The sequence below is a fragment of the Exophiala aquamarina genome, assembly GCF_000709125.1.
Source record: "Exophiala aquamarina CBS 119918 chromosome Unknown aczIA-supercont1.8, whole genome shotgun sequence".
Lineage (NCBI taxonomy): Eukaryota > Fungi > Ascomycota > Eurotiomycetes > Chaetothyriales > Herpotrichiellaceae > Exophiala > Exophiala aquamarina.
The window spans coordinates 117,117-131,796 of record NW_013550580.1 but is presented as its reverse complement, the minus strand read 5'-3'; the positions used below and the strand labels follow the sequence as shown (position 1 = coordinate 131,796).

At 52.1% G+C, this 14,680-nt stretch overlaps 7 protein-coding genes across 7 annotated transcripts; 4 read left to right on the top strand and 3 right to left on the bottom strand.

Annotated features, from left to right (window-relative positions):
• Window positions 1-271: 271 nt before the first annotated feature.
• Window positions 272-1,213, bottom strand: A1O9_08630 (uncharacterized protein; the record flags this gene model as incomplete). Its single annotated transcript, XM_013402114.1, has 1 exon — window positions 272-1,213. The coding sequence occupies one exon, from the start codon at window positions 1,211-1,213 to the stop codon at window positions 272-274; it is 942 nt and encodes a 313-aa protein (XP_013257568.1).
• Window positions 1,214-2,270: 1,057 nt separating this feature from the next.
• On the top strand, window positions 2,271-3,037 carry A1O9_08629 (GAF domain-containing protein; the record flags this gene model as incomplete). Its single annotated transcript, XM_013402113.1, has 2 exons — window positions 2,271-2,834; window positions 2,927-3,037. 2 exons carry the CDS (start codon window positions 2,271-2,273, stop codon window positions 3,035-3,037), a joined length of 675 nt encoding a protein of 224 aa, XP_013257567.1.
• Window positions 3,038-3,376: 339 nt separating this feature from the next.
• On the bottom strand, window positions 3,377-5,089 carry A1O9_08628 (ATP-dependent RNA helicase DBP5; the record flags this gene model as incomplete). The annotated part of the gene is made up of 4 exons (XM_013402112.1): window positions 3,377-3,874; window positions 3,929-4,166; window positions 4,219-4,716; window positions 4,764-5,089. 4 exons carry the CDS (start codon window positions 5,087-5,089, stop codon window positions 3,377-3,379), a joined length of 1,560 nt encoding a protein of 519 aa, XP_013257566.1.
• Window positions 5,090-5,900: 811 nt separating this feature from the next.
• A1O9_08627 (uncharacterized protein) lies at window positions 5,901-8,283 on the top strand (the record flags this gene model as incomplete). The annotated part of the gene is made up of 3 exons (XM_013402111.1): window positions 5,901-5,942; window positions 6,089-7,847; window positions 7,895-8,283. The coding sequence occupies 3 exons, from the start codon at window positions 5,901-5,903 to the stop codon at window positions 8,281-8,283; spliced, it is 2,190 nt and encodes a 729-aa protein (XP_013257565.1).
• Window positions 8,284-9,250: 967 nt separating this feature from the next.
• Window positions 9,251-10,246, top strand: A1O9_08626 (uncharacterized protein; the record flags this gene model as incomplete). Its single annotated transcript, XM_013402110.1, has 3 exons — window positions 9,251-9,425; window positions 9,487-9,673; window positions 9,748-10,246. The coding sequence occupies 3 exons, from the start codon at window positions 9,251-9,253 to the stop codon at window positions 10,244-10,246; spliced, it is 861 nt and encodes a 286-aa protein (XP_013257564.1).
• A 651-nt stretch (window positions 10,247-10,897) lies between these two features.
• On the bottom strand, window positions 10,898-11,907 carry A1O9_08625 (uncharacterized protein; the record flags this gene model as incomplete). The annotated part of the gene is made up of 3 exons (XM_013402109.1): window positions 10,898-10,963; window positions 11,085-11,434; window positions 11,577-11,907. The coding sequence occupies 3 exons, from the start codon at window positions 11,905-11,907 to the stop codon at window positions 10,898-10,900; spliced, it is 747 nt and encodes a 248-aa protein (XP_013257563.1).
• Window positions 11,908-13,168: 1,261 nt separating this feature from the next.
• On the top strand, window positions 13,169-14,183 carry A1O9_08624 (uncharacterized protein; the record flags this gene model as incomplete). The annotated part of the gene is made up of 2 exons (XM_013402108.1): window positions 13,169-13,247; window positions 13,279-14,183. 2 exons carry the CDS (start codon window positions 13,169-13,171, stop codon window positions 14,181-14,183), a joined length of 984 nt encoding a protein of 327 aa, XP_013257562.1.
• Between the last annotated feature and the right edge of the window lie 497 nt (window positions 14,184-14,680).

The following is a 14,680-nucleotide window of genomic DNA, read 5'->3' as shown; positions in this document are numbered from 1 at the left end:
CGTCTTTCTACGCTTTCCGCATACGGGTTTTTCCTTCCAAGCAGCAGCAGCAGCAGCAACAACACGAAATAGTTGGGTACCTATCTTAACAACGCACATGTTATCGCACCCAGCCGGTAGGACAGCCGCGGCCCGTTTCATCGCACCGGTGATGACATGACATGCAAGAGACTTCCCTGGACCTGACCTCGCCTCATACGTAAATCAGGTTCTCGCGAGTATTTCATCGGCGTGCTCTCGAGGAGCGAAGGGCCCCCTTTCCCTTCCATGTTCAATTCAGATATTTGTTGAACCAAGCGACCGCCTGCTCCAGCGCGTCGCGATACCCGTCCATGTTCACCGTATCCTGCACGGCGCGGACGCCAAAGCCGTGCTTGCACCCCTTGTAGATCTTGAATTCGTAGATGAGTCCATTGTCCCCGTCCCCGTCCCCGCTAGCCCCATTACCTGTGCCTGCGCCCATGCCCGTCGAGTTGGCGGCCGCTTCTCTGACCTTGGCCTCGGTCCTCTCCGCGGCGGCGGCGTTGAACTGGAAATCTAGCTCCGCGACCGCCGACGCATACGGCACTCTGAACCTGGTGATGGCGTCGACGACCATTTCCGGCGTGTCGATGATGAAGCTCGGGTGCGCGTTGAATTGCGCGTCGATCAACCTTTCCCCAGCTCCGTCCGCCGTTGCATTCTCGGCGCACAGCTTCGTCGCACCCCACGCGCCCCAGCAGAACCCAGCGACGCCCAGCTTGCCGCCCGCGGGCAACTCGGCGCGCACGGCGCGCGCGTAGTCGAGGACCTGGGGGAACGTGTTCTTGGGATGCCCGAACAGCAGGAACGGGACGATGTACGGGAGGGCGCGCAGCGCATTCACGGTCTTCCAGAAGACGCTGGTGACGCTCCACGACGGAGCGGGCTCCAGCAGCACCTCCATCAGTGGAAGCACGTGCGGCGATATGCCCCCACCGTAGACGACGTCTGGGATCAGGACCAGGCAGCCGGTGCGCGCCGCGTATGCGTCGGCCAGGAGCAGGTTGTTCACCAGCTTGAGGCCGAATGCGTCTGGGAGGTAGATGATTGCCGATTTGGACTCGGGAGTCTCATCGTTGCTCGTGCTGTCGATGCCGGCCGTGTATGTCCGGATCCCGTGGACGGTTTCGATCGTCCCTTGTGGCGTGCCGTGCGTGTGCTCCGAGCCGCTGAAACAGTTGGGGCACGACATTGTGGAGGGCCAGTGGGCAGTGGTGATGAGGTCACCTGTTGCAACTGAGTGTTGTTCCTTAGAGCAGAGATGGGGAACCTACGAACTGGGACTGGTGGTGATTGGTGATGGTTTTAGACGATGCTGCTGCTGCTGCTGAGTTTCCCTGCGCAGTCACATGTCTTTTACGTATCAAGTAGCGGCTGTTGTCGCCGAGGTTTCGACTCTCATGAATGAGGAGGTGGACCGGCACGATGTAGATGATGGATTGTCGAATGATCAGCTTGACGTCGAACAACTCGCTGCACGGTTCTCTGTTTGGGAGAGGCACACATTCAACAAACAGTTGATCAGAGTCGAGTTCATCCGAACCGGGTCGCCACGTTGTGGTATTTATCCTTGTATCTGCACGTTGCAAGGTGAGGCAAGCGGTCTCGGCGATGCGTAAGGGACACAAACTCCTCCCGCAAAGGTCTACAGAACTATGTAGTTATGCAACAAGGTTTTTCAACCATCCCCTCCCGCTCCGGCGGGGAGCTATCTAGATACGAGGTAGTATAAAAGAATAGTCTGCACAGGAAATTAGCAGCTCTGTAGTCATTGAGCCTCCATGGCGCACTCCAGATAAGTAGCTACACGATACTACATAAGTGCTTCGTATCTGAGGCAGTAGTACTCTGTGTGCACTGTACGTAGTTAAAATAATGGGAAATGAAAAGAGGACAGAAAGTCTGTTCTTTTTTCCCTCCTCCCCATGACTAAGGAACTGATGTTTCATTAGGTGGGGTCGTTCTGTCCATGTTGATTTTCTTCCTCACAACAGCTAACTAAAATACCTTGTAAAGAGATACACACACTAGAATCATTGAATGAGATCCGAAGAGTGATAGCTCGTCAGCCCCATTCGCGGCTGATTTTCCTTCCATCATGGTGAGTGCAAACTTGGGTGAAGATCTCTCCCAGTAAATACGGAGGCGATCACCTAGACGATACCAATTGTGCGACTCGAGGCCCCGTCCCTCGCATTGAGGAAAAAGGGGACAATGCAAAACTTGATGTGATTCATGAAATTCTCCCCATGTGCATGTGGTTACAGAGCAGTTTGCACTTCGCCATCGCTCTTATTCATCTATCTATCTATCCATCCATCCATCCATCCATCCATCCATCCATCCATCATATCAAAGCCAGTCCCTACGTTCTAACACTCAACCCTCTGCAGCCACACGCAGACGCGAGCAACTTCTCCACGACCCTCAGCAAGGGCGAAGCATACTCACAGCTCCTCTCATCACTGCATGCACTCCTCGAGGGACAGCGCAACTGGGTGGCCAACACGGCCAACACGGCGTCGCTGCTGTGGCACCTGTACCACTCGCTGCCCGCACCATCGTCCGCAGTGAACTGGTCTGGCTTCTACGTGTTGGATCCTACGGACCCCGGAAACCAGTTGGTGCTTGGCCCCTTCATGGGCAAAGTCGCGTGCCAGACCATCAGGATCGGGAAGGGCGTGTGTGGTGCTGCCGCTGAGGGAGACGGGAGGACGGTGTTGGTGAAGGATGTCGAGGCATTTCCCGGACATATTGCTTGCGATGGAGACAGTAAGAGTGAAATCGTGGTTGCGATACGCGCGGCAGGAAAGGTATGAAACAATGACTTTCTTTTTTTTTGGAGGGACCTGCATGCCTCTTCCTTCTTGCCCTGCCCCTTCGTCCGCTTACGGGAGATCACTAGGTCGTCGGCGTCATCGATGTTGACTGTGCCGAACTCGGGGGTTTCGACGAGGAAGACCAGAAAGGTCTCGAAGCCATAGCTGACCTGTTAGGCAAATCGAGCGATTGGTAATGGGATTTTTTCAGTTGATGAAGTCTTTGTTCTTGGTCCCATTCTCTGTTCATTGGCTTCGTTTTTCATTTCGTTCCTCCGAGAGTCCTTGACTCGGGACTGCATTTCGCTTTGTTCTTGTGGGTATCAAGTTCGTCATATGCTATCTATTCCGCTCGTGCAACTTTCTTTGATCATGCTCATTCAGGTCGGGAAGAGGCATCTCCGCCAGCGTGGCTCTGACATAGCCGGGCCTCGAATCACATCGACGGGTCCCTTTTGGTTCACGCAAAATATGAAAGACGTAGTCTTCACTTCACAACTCTCCTTGTGGCCACCACTGAAACGCTGCGTTCCATCTTACATCTGCATTCCTCCCATCTTTGCTCCCTCCTGGAAATTCGCCCCAGCCCTAGAGCTCTTGATGATCTTGGTGACTTGATCCTCCAGTTCATCCCAATCATCGGTCGCTACTTTGGTCATTTCTGTACCAAAGTACTTTTGAATCTCCATCAACTTGTCCCAGTCACTTCTACTGCTGATAAACGTGACGGCGACGCCGACGCGACCAAATCGACCGGTTCGACCGATACGGTGGAGGTAAGTCTGTGGATCAGCAACAAATTTTCCGTGACCGAGGAATTTATCTGGCACGTCGTAGTTGACCACCATGGAAACGGACTGAACGTCGATGCCGCGGGCAAGTACGTTGGTGGTGATAAGAACTTTTGCGTGGCCCATACGGAAAGAGTCAATGATGACGTCTCGTTGTGCGCCCTCGTATCCACCAGTGAGAGATACAACTTTATGACCTTCTGCGGTCATTCGCTGCTCGATGGCAAGTGCAGTGTCCCGAGTCTACATGATGTTATTCTCCATTTGTAGCAAGTTGTGAAGGATGTTGAAGCATACCTTGACGAAAATGATTGAGGAGCCAATGGTCATCAAACCGTAGAACTTGACAAGGATATCATACTTGGCCTGGTCATTATCACAGTCTAAATAGATTTGTTTGATTCCTTCCACGGTCAGGTCTTGGTGTTGGAGAGTCATTTGATTGGCACCTGGAGCGAACTGAACGGCGTAGTTGACAACGTTGTCGGGGAAAGTGGCTGAGAACAGAACAATCTGGATGTTCTTGGGAAGCATGCTAGAAATTCTTTAGTAAATAGCATGGAGCAATGTTCTCGCCATGGGCTTACCGCTTGACACGGATGCATTGGTCTCCGAGGCCTTGTTGGTCAAGCATATTGTCGGCTTCATCAAGGACAAGGACTTTGAATCCTCTGGAATCCATGGACCGCTTGCGAATCATGTCCATGACTGTACCTGGAGTTCCAACGACAACAGAGGCTTCTATCTTTCTTGTACGTGATGCGGCATCCTGAGGAACGGCAGCTTCAACGTTGAGACCGTTGACGAAAGAACCCATGACCTTAACAACACCAACAATCTGTCGAGCGAGTTCTCTGCTCGGCGCAAGAACCAGAGCTTGAGGGGTTTTTTGCATTTGTTCGGAGCTCAAGTCAAGACGAGCCAGAATGTTAAGGACGAAGGCGGCAGTCTTGCCAGTTCCTGATTGAGACTGGCCGATGAGATTTTGAGGAGGATTTAGTAGTAAGAGGGGCAGAGTCTTCTCTTGAACCTTTGACGGCTTGCGGAAATTCATGCTCATGACACCTTTGAGAATATCCTCGGTCCTGAAGAGATCAGTTGAGGGGTCGGAACGTGGGTATACTTCACTCACAAGCCCAGCTGCTCGAATGATGTAGCGGAGAATAGAGGGTTGTTCGGATCAGCTTGCATATCAGCCAGCTTGATTTCGACCTGATATTCCGGCTCCTGCAAGGTTGAACCGCCAAAGGGCGTAGTAGCGCCGTCGACCTGAGGGATTGCATCGGAAGATTCTGGTGCTTGAATCGGGTTGGAAGGGAGTTCTGTGGCAGGAGAGGCAACCTCATCCGCCCAAGAGGTGCCAGACTTGGGTTTGAAAGATTCGGCGGCGGGATTAGGCTGGTCTGGTTTTGAGACACGGCCTGCCAGAGAGCCGCTTCCAGCGGGAGCCTCAGACATTGCGACTGTCGCTCGGAGAGTATGAAGTTTGGAGGAGGTACCCGAATCTGTTAAGTTGAGAGTGGTTACTCGAGGCTGTCAGGAATGTGAAACTGGAGAAGATGTAGTGACGGTAGGTTAAATGATAGGAGAGGAGAGGAGAGGAGCAAAGGACAATGAGATGAGCGAAGGGATAGATAAGTATGCCAGACAGATGTGTGAAGTCAATAAAACTCACTCGAAGTTGTTGTAGTGGCAGAATAAACAATGGGTGCTGGTACGACAGAATACTGAATGGGAGTGAATCGCAGGCTGTCAACTCGAAAATATGCTAGGCAGGGTGCGCCACAGATGGCCGTGAGGGATGTGGCACAGTGCGGGGTCAACAACGCCACAGCCCCTCCCCAAATTTGGCGATCAGGTGACCACTGGCTACTGGCCACTGATTAGGCGGTTGAAATGGTGCCTGAGCCACACGTGGGTTGGTACCTAAACTAACCAGTCCAAGTAAGATACGGAGGCTGCGTGTCACCCACACTGGATAAAATAACACCTAGAGGTCACTAACTACTGCTACTCACTACCCGTACTAAGATCAAGGGAATTTCTTTGGGTTGGGCTGGGCTGTCTTGACTTGCGTTACGTTGCGCTGCGTCGTCCTCTCGTCTCCCCACCACACCCTCAGCTCCTCGCTCTCATTCCGCTCCTAATTCATAAAGTAGTAGTGCCCGAGACGAGCCCGTATTCTAGAAGATACCGGCCATCTGCGATTGCCGCTCCCCCCAGAAAATGAAACGATGCCGCTGAGCCTGGCCCATCTTCCTTCAACGCAATGGCTCAGGTGGAGGCTGTCAGCTTTGGCAGCGAATTGAAGGTATGCTCGTTCTCTCCATGGTCTTGTCACAACCTGCAACTAACTTAAGCATCAGGATGCGTACAAACCCGTCGATAATTGGGTGAGTGACCATGGTCTCTTCAGACAACCCACGGCACGAATCCATCTAATTCCTACCCCTCCAGGTCGGCCTCGGCATAGGATGGCTCTCGGAGATCCAAGAGTTCTATCAAGAACGCTCTGCTATCGAGAAGGAGTACAGCCAGAAGTTAACCGCTCTAGCGAAGAAGTACTACGACAGAAAGTCCAAGAAGTCCAGCAATCTGAGCGTGGGTGACAATCCCGCTCTTACCCCAGGCTCACTGGAGGCTGCCTCCCTTACAACGTGGACAACACAGCTCTCGACTCTAGAGGCTCGTGCCAATGAACATGGCAAGTTCGCGCAGGACTTGCTCAGCCAAGTCTCAACGCCCTTAGAATACAATGCGAGGAAACTCGACGAGTTGAGGAAGAGTCACGGAGAGTATCAGAACAAACTCGTAAAAGAGCGAGACTCCTCCTATGGCGATCTCAAGAAGTTAAAAGGAAAATACGACGCTGTCTGTCAAGAGGTGGAGAACCGAAGAAAGAAGACCGAATCCTCCTTTGACAAAAGCAAAGCTCAGAATTCGTACAATCAGCAATTGATGGAGATGCACAACATCAAAAATACATATCTGATCGGCATCAATGTCACCAACAAATTAAAAGAGTGCTACTATCATGAATATGTTCCCGAACTTCTCGATTCGCTACAGGACCTCAATGAGACCCGAGTTTCCAAGTTGAACAACATCTGGCTGGTCGCATCCACCCTTGAAGCCAATACCCTGAAGAGAAGTTCCGACCACATCGCACATCTATCTGCCGAGATCCCTCGAAATATCCCTGCTTTAGATAGCAATATGTTTGTTCAGCATAACGCTGTCCAATGGCAGGAACCTTCCAATTTGGTATTCGAACCTTCCCCCGTCTGGTTGGATGCCGACAATATGATGACCGATGAGACTTCCAAGATTTTCTTGCGCAACATTCTCCAAAAGAGCAAGCCCATGATTAACCAATTGAAGATGGATGCAACCGCCAAACGACGCGAGCTAGAAAACGTGAAAAAGGTGCGGCAAAATATCCGAGAAGGTAAAGACAGACGGGATGAAGTGGATTGCGTACGGTCTCAATTCGCCGTACAAGAAGAGGTACACGCGATTGACAGGAGACGCTTGACAGCCGAGGTTGAGACCTCCACGATTTTAGCAGTAGTCGGCGATCTCAGCATGTATGGCAAGAGTCATACATTCAAGTCAGAGACTTTTAAGATCCCTACGAATTGTGATCTTTGCGGAGATCGCATATGGGGTCTCAGTGCAAAAGGGTTTATTTGCACAGACTGTGGATTTACCTGCCATAGTAAATGCCAGATGAAAGTACCTGCTGATTGTCCAGGAGAACAGACCAAGGAGGAAAGAAAGAAGTTGAAAGCTGAGAGACAGGCCACTGCTACTGCTGCTGTGGAGGCTCCTGCTTCGAACGGGGTGAGCTCCCCTCCACAACTTACCAGACAAGACACAATGAACAGCCTGTCGTCCGGCTATGCTGCAAGCGCCACACGCTCCCTCTCAGGAAACTTTCCCAGATCCATGACTCAAGATGACACAACGCCGACCAACAGCTCTCCACTGACTTCGGCTCCATCGAATGCCAGCTCTACCCCTGCCGCTGCCGCTTCGGCGAGAAGAAACCGCATTGTGGCTCCTCCTCCCGCCGCCTATGTAGGCGGGACTTCACAGCCAGCTTCTAACGGTGATGGCCAGCCTAGAGCTAAGATGTTGTATCCATATGAGGCGCGCGACTCCGGCGAGGTAACACTTCCGGAGGGGACAGAGGTCAAGATCCTTGAGCCTGACGGTAGGTTAAGTATCCCATGTGAGATATGTGTTGCTAACAATTCACAGACCAGGGTTGGACGAAGGTCAATGCAGGTTTCGGCAAGGAAGGCCTCGTACCGAGCGCATATCTTGAAGAATTATCTACAGCAGTCAGTACACCGGCGGGCGAGCGTCCACCGTCATTGTATTCGAACTCCAGTGCATCCTTGGCATCTTCAAGTATGGCGGCTGCGAAGAAGAAACAAGGACCTGCGGTTGCCCCCAGGCGAGGAGCAAAGAAAGTCAAATATGCCGAAGCCCTATACGACTACACTGCTCAAAGTGACGTCGAGTTTGACATGGTGGAAGGTGAGAAATTCATTCTGATCAGCATGGGCACTGGGGATGGCTGGGCAGATGTGGAAAAGAATGGAGAAACGAGAAGTGTGCCAGCAAATTATATACAGGAAGTTTAGACCTTGGGCAGGTGTGCACATTTGATGTCACTGTCCGTCCATGTGAACGTCTTGCTTGCACAGCGTTCCGGGGTAGGCTGATACGTTGATCTTCCACACTCTTCTCGAGTCTCAACCATATGGATCCGAGTGGGAAGCCTTGTCCCACTCATCTACCAGTACTTCCAACCTCTGCCAGTCTGGTTTAATCCACCCCCACAGACATCAAAGCTCTCGGAGTTTGGCCCGTTTTGACCACCATGAAAGCCCTTTTATCTCCCAGAGAAGTTTTTGAATTCTATTTCAGCCCTAGAACCGACATAGTGGCGGCTTGATACGAGGTTGTGGCCCATTCCAGGCCCAATAAACCCGTATTGCTTTCGCTAGAGGATTCGCATGATTGGCTAGCAAAGACACATACCTTTTTGCACGACACCCGCCCAACCTTTCAGCTTCTTTCGAGCCTCGTCACGTCAACTCTTTGTGTCTGGAGGCTGGCACTACTGGGTCCACGATGTAAGACCTGTTCCAAAATGGCAGTCCTGACTTTGCATTTTGGTCCTTCTGCCATCCATGCCGTGATTCCTTCGAACTCGAGGCGAGGCCAGTTACCCTTGCATGGCCATGTTTTGGACTCCCGCGTTTTTCCACAGCGCACGGATCTGGTCTGCTTCCTCCAACAAGCTTGCGTTCTTTTGAGCTTCAGCTTTCTTGGCCGATACTCAGCTCCAGTGTTTGATGTCTTGGTGCATTTCCTGTAGGCAGTGCATCGTTTCCCGGTCTCGTGGCGCCTTTGTTCCCGGAGGGGGCAGGAAGCTCCTTTCTTGAGAAGCACATACCCAAGAGCTCTATACCCTATTGCTGGCACCAGCAGTTGATTTCTCAAATTAAACCTCATTTCCTCTGTCATTTGTCTCTAAGGGAACACCGGCATTCTTAACTCTTAGTCTCCTGCTTCCCAAGGTCTTGCTGTCTAAGATCTGCAGCAATGGCCGGTCTCAGTCTCATTGCCAGCACCGTCAGTCAAGTGATTGCCCCTACAGCAATAGAACTTCCATTCAGCCAAATCACCGCTGCCCCGAAACTTACACATCAACGAGATCTTCTACGGAGGGCAGCGACAGTCGACTCGGCAACCTGTGGCTGGGTCAATGGCGATCACGGTTAGAACTCTTGCTACTTTTGAAAGCAAAGACATAATCATTGACTCTCGTCACCAACTAGATGATGCACTCGCCTGTGCAGACCCATATCACCAACCATGTCTCTGGAACTCCAACCTCCACGTGGTCGGCTGTTGTGCAGCATCAGCCACTTCCGATTGCAACTGGAAGACGTCCTGTGTTCCATGGGCAAGTGTAAACTACGGCTGCGACTCAGACTGCCAGAAGAACGCCTACAACTTAATATGGTAAGCAGTAAAGGAAAAGCTCCGGTCAACCTCCCGACAGACCATTACTCACATCCCTTGCTCCCACCATCTAGCCCATCAGACAGACCACTATGCGCAATGGCCACGTTCGCTGGCCCAGCAGGCTACAGCTACAACAGCTGCACCGACAAATCCGCCACCACCGAAACCGTGCACCTGACATGGCAAGGCGGCGACGCAACAATCCAAAACCTGCCCCGGTACTACGCTTCCTACTGGTCATCGAGCAGCGGCACAAGCACAACAAATACGAAATCAAGCGGAACGGCGACGAAGTCCAGCGTGACGGCGACGCCCACAAGCTCCTCTTCCAACAACATCGGCAGCTGGATCCAGCGGCATAAATGGGCGGTGATCGGAGCGGTCGTCGGTGTGCTCATAGTGGTGCTGCTGCTGCTCGTTTGCTGTGTCTGCCATATCCGCAGGAAGAGGAAGGACCGGAATAGAGGTGCCTATGCACCGGCGGGGCAGGTGCTTTTCCCGGGGACGCAGGAGAATGTCCCGCTGACGGGGTATCGTCCCTATGAGAGAGATATTTACGCTAAGACGTGAGCTGAATAGATGGGATGGGATATGGGATGGAAGGACAATGGCATGAAATCCGCCAGGGGGGAAGGGTGTAGCCCGGGGCGGGACAGGGTAACGTGTTGGCGCATTTCAGAGTATGCCAGGATCCAAACAATACTATCTTTTGGTAATGGACATACCGGGCGCGAGCGGATCCAGGTCAGTCGGTATACAGGCTCTTCTCACAGTCTACCATTTCGACTAAATATCGCGGTGTGTAAGAAGGCGATCCTCCCGCGCCACTTCAATCACTCCCATATTGTTGTGCCAGCGTCATCCAACCTACCCTAGGATGCTGCTTGGAGCAGAATTCATGTTTTTCTAAATGGGAAAACACACTATTTGAAGATTGCGAAACGACTTCGACCTTTCCTCGGCATTGAGCTTCTCTCTCTTCTTTTTATATATATTTATTCTTAACACGACCTTTCTTTCTTGGAATATTGTGATTCTACTGTTGATCTCGGTTTGAGCAGCATTCGAACTATGTACGACGTCCAGAGCCTTAAGGAGTCTAGCAAAAACATGATCGATGCAATATCCAGACAGCCGTTTCTGTTCCATCTAATATCTATCTCCTATCTTTTCTTTCTGGCTAAGGAATCCTGCAGACGGGGCCGGCCCCCCGTTCATGCTTCACGACGCCTTCTTCGCCTCAGCCGCGACTTTATCCAGGCCCGTCCCGTTGAGGAGAAGACCGTCCTGCAGCACATGATCAGATTAGCGTTTGCCAGCAAAACGAGGACGTTGAGGAAAAGAACGCAAGAAGCACCCTCCACCCCCGGGCGAAAAGGAAGAAAATCAAACAAGAAGCCTTGCGTACCAGCACAGACATCGGAAGCAAACCCGGCAGGTATCTCGCCATACCAGCATACGTGCCCCTCCACAACTTCCCCGTGGCACCAGCGAGGATGTCCTTGACGACTGTGTCCGCGAAGTCACTGGCCTTGGTCCTCTTGATACCATCATCCGACGACACGAGCTTATTCAGGTGTTCCTGCGCGGCGTGGTATCTCGAGGTGTCGGGCAAGATCGGCTCGGGGCTGTTTGTCGAGATCTGGGTGTCGACCGCGCCCGTCACGACGGTGAGGACCTTGATGCCCAAGGGCGCGAGTTCGAGGCGCAGCGACTCGGAGAAGACGTGGATGGCGCCTTTGGAGGCGTTGTAGATGCCTGTTTTGAACACCGTGTTCGGGTGGTCACTGGTCAGCCTTGTCCTCAACCCTCATCAAGTGTCTATTATCTTCCTCTTCTTCTCATTCCCCTACGTTTCTCTTCTGGATTGGGGGGCCAGGGGTCCAGGGCAACAACTGACTGGAGAAAGGCGTATACAGCGACGCCACGATCGACCCGATGTTGACCACCACACCACCGTCGGCATGACCCTCCTCGGCCACCAACAACGGCGCAAACGACTGGATCGTTCTCAGCACCCCCCAGAAGTTGACCTCGAACAAGGCCTTTCCCTCATCGAGGTCCGAATCCAGCAGCGGCATCCAATACTGCCGTCCAGAGTTGTTGACAAGGTAATCCAGCTTCCCCGCCGTCGCGGATCTCACAGCTGCCACGGCAAAGGCCAGGTCCGCCGTAGACGTGACGTCCAGCTGGAGCAGGGTGACGTTGGGTCTCTTTTCGAGCTCGGACATCTTGGATGTGTTCCGCGCCGTTGCGAAGACATGGAGGCCGCGGTTGGCGAATGATTCTGCTAGCGCATAGCCGATGCCTGGACAAACAGAAGAACGGTTAGGAGTTTTATGATGTTTAATAAGATGTGAGGGCAAGGAATTAGTCAATATTCAAAGCTTATATGATACAGCTCGATGCATGCCACAGCTAGCTCACACGCAACCTTGAGACTAACTTAATCTCAACTTTCCAGCAATTTCATGTGGCTCATACCTATATTCAAAGGAAGTTCATGCCGAAAAGACGTTGACTTACCGCCAGCGCTGCAGCCGGTGATGAGGACGGACTTGTTGCATTTGGTATTCGACATTTCTTGTTCGCCTACCGACTGACCCAATAGCAAATATAGTCAAAGCTGGAAAGAAAGAAAACAAAAAATAATAAGAGCTTGAGTTCTCGTACAGTCGTGCCAGCATCATCCGGGGCAGGGGCGAGGTGCTCGTATTTTATATACATTTTAATTTCCTGCCATCGAGGGAGATTCGACCCTGCGAAGGGGCTGCACCAGGAACACCCTCATCTAATGTAGAGTATCAGTATCTTACGACGCATAACTATCGGTTCGCATCCACTGCTGGTAACCACCTTCTAGGTTTAGCCCGTCAGCAGGCCGCACAAGGCTGCACACTGATACGTATCTACTTGTAGTTTGTGACCCCACTGTGGGTAACCGACGAGCTTCGGCTTAGGGGCTGGGCCAAGGGATCGGTCGTCTTCGAGGCGGCGCAAGGAAACCCGCCTAAAATTGGGGTTTCAGCGCTCCGTTGCCGAGAAGAGAGAGGCTTCCGTGTCCGGAGCTCCCATTATTCCATAACGTGGTGATTACGTTCACTAATAGTCAAACTTGATTTCTTCATTGCAAGAAGTGCCATCCGTCAAACGATCGACGATCGACTCGATCAATCAATTTCAAATTCAGCCTCAACTTCCCTCATTCTCCAGGCAACCGCATTTTCTCCTCTGGGCCGGGAGTAAATGGATATTGGAGGAGGTATTCTGCGTTCCTCATTCCCCTCGAATCCACTATTGATTGAGGTAGGGTCAATACCAAGGGCCGAGGGCCTGGCTTGCTGCTGCCGCCGTATGACACGCTTTGCTGAATCCTGTTTTACTGTCTAGGCTTTCGAGGCCCGTGACGACTGGACGGGCCTGAGCGATGCCAAAGAACGCAGGAAGGCGCAGAACCGATTGAACCAAAGAGCTCGTCGTAAGTCTCCAACAATGCCACGCCGCCCACTTGCGCTTGATGTTCCATTCGTAGCTAGTTTTGTGGACAGCATGATGACGCTCATTTTGCATTGTACTTATCAAAAATAATTTGCGATCCACAGGCAGAAGGGAGAATGGAAACAAGTGGACACCAGTCAACTCCAAAATCGACGACATCCGACGAGGATACCAGAAAGTGTCAAGTTCGACGAATGGTAATGCCTTGCTCATGGTCAAGTCTTACAACGCGAGCGCAGGTAGTGTGAGGCAGCCCCATCTCAACAAAATTCGGCAGCACGTCCTGCGCGTAGTCGAAGTTGCAGTCGGGAGTCAGGATCCAGCACGGCGACGGGCGAACATCTCCGACTTTATCTTCCCATTGTCAAGCGACCATCTGATCCCTCTCATTCATTACAACGTCTGGCGGGCCATCGTCACAAATATGATCCTGCTTGGATCTGCGCAGATGCTGCTCGGCTGTCAGAGTGGTGACACGGATGATAGCTTGTTGCGCGTTGTACCACTGCCAATGCCGCGAGCTATTCCTCCTTCCCTGCAACCGACCTTGTTACAGCAAGAAATCAACCACGAGTCGTGGATTGATCTGTTCCCGCTTCCCGCTCTACGCGACACGCTCATCCGCGCCGTAGGCACGTACAATGAATGTGACCTTTGCGGTGACATGGTTGGTGCTATCGTTGAAAAGGGCGGAGCCGAGGATGCCCAGCGGGATGGTATCTCCTCCTCTCCTTCCTCTGGAGCTTCAAGAAATACATCTATCACAAGACCGCGAGGAGCGCCTAACCCCCCAAGCTCCGCGGTCCTCCCAGATGAGAACAAAGGCCTCATCATCTGGGGAAATCCCGAATGCATTGGCTCGTGGGAGGTATCGGAGGGCTTCGCAAGGAAATGGGGATGGATGATCAAGGAGGGCTGTGGCGAGTTACTCCGGGCTACTGATTCTCATAGACAAGCCAGATCAGATGACCCCATTGAATGGGAAAGCTTCGGCATCAAGTGCAACTGAGGAGAGCCCATAGTATGGAATGCATGTATTTCGCGTTCAACGCGGGCCTAGTCAGCGCACAAACCACGTGTGGCCACTCTCCTTTCTCTAGAGAAGTAAAAAATGGAAAAGGGTTGATTCATTGCACACATGACGTAGCCTGATTGACGAGGCTGAGATGAGAAAGGGGAGAGAAGGAGAACTACTCACCGTCCAGCGTTTCTCACTGGTGGCTCATCGATACAAACAGACAGACACCAAGACATGTTTTCCCATTCGACAAGGTACAATGTCAATGGGTCCGTTTGAGAAATTGTTCGAGCTGCAAGAGATGCGGTGGCTACGATCCAAAAAGGGGGTCAGAATGTTGAAGGTGGGTGCTCTGCATGGCTGTGCCTGCAACCTAGCTTTGAACGGTCACAACGAGACTGGGGATGCAAGTCAGGCTTGGTATTCCTGCCGGCCTTGTACCAGTAATTGAGCGCGTTGGAAGGTTTGGAGGGAGAGGTTGGCAGTAC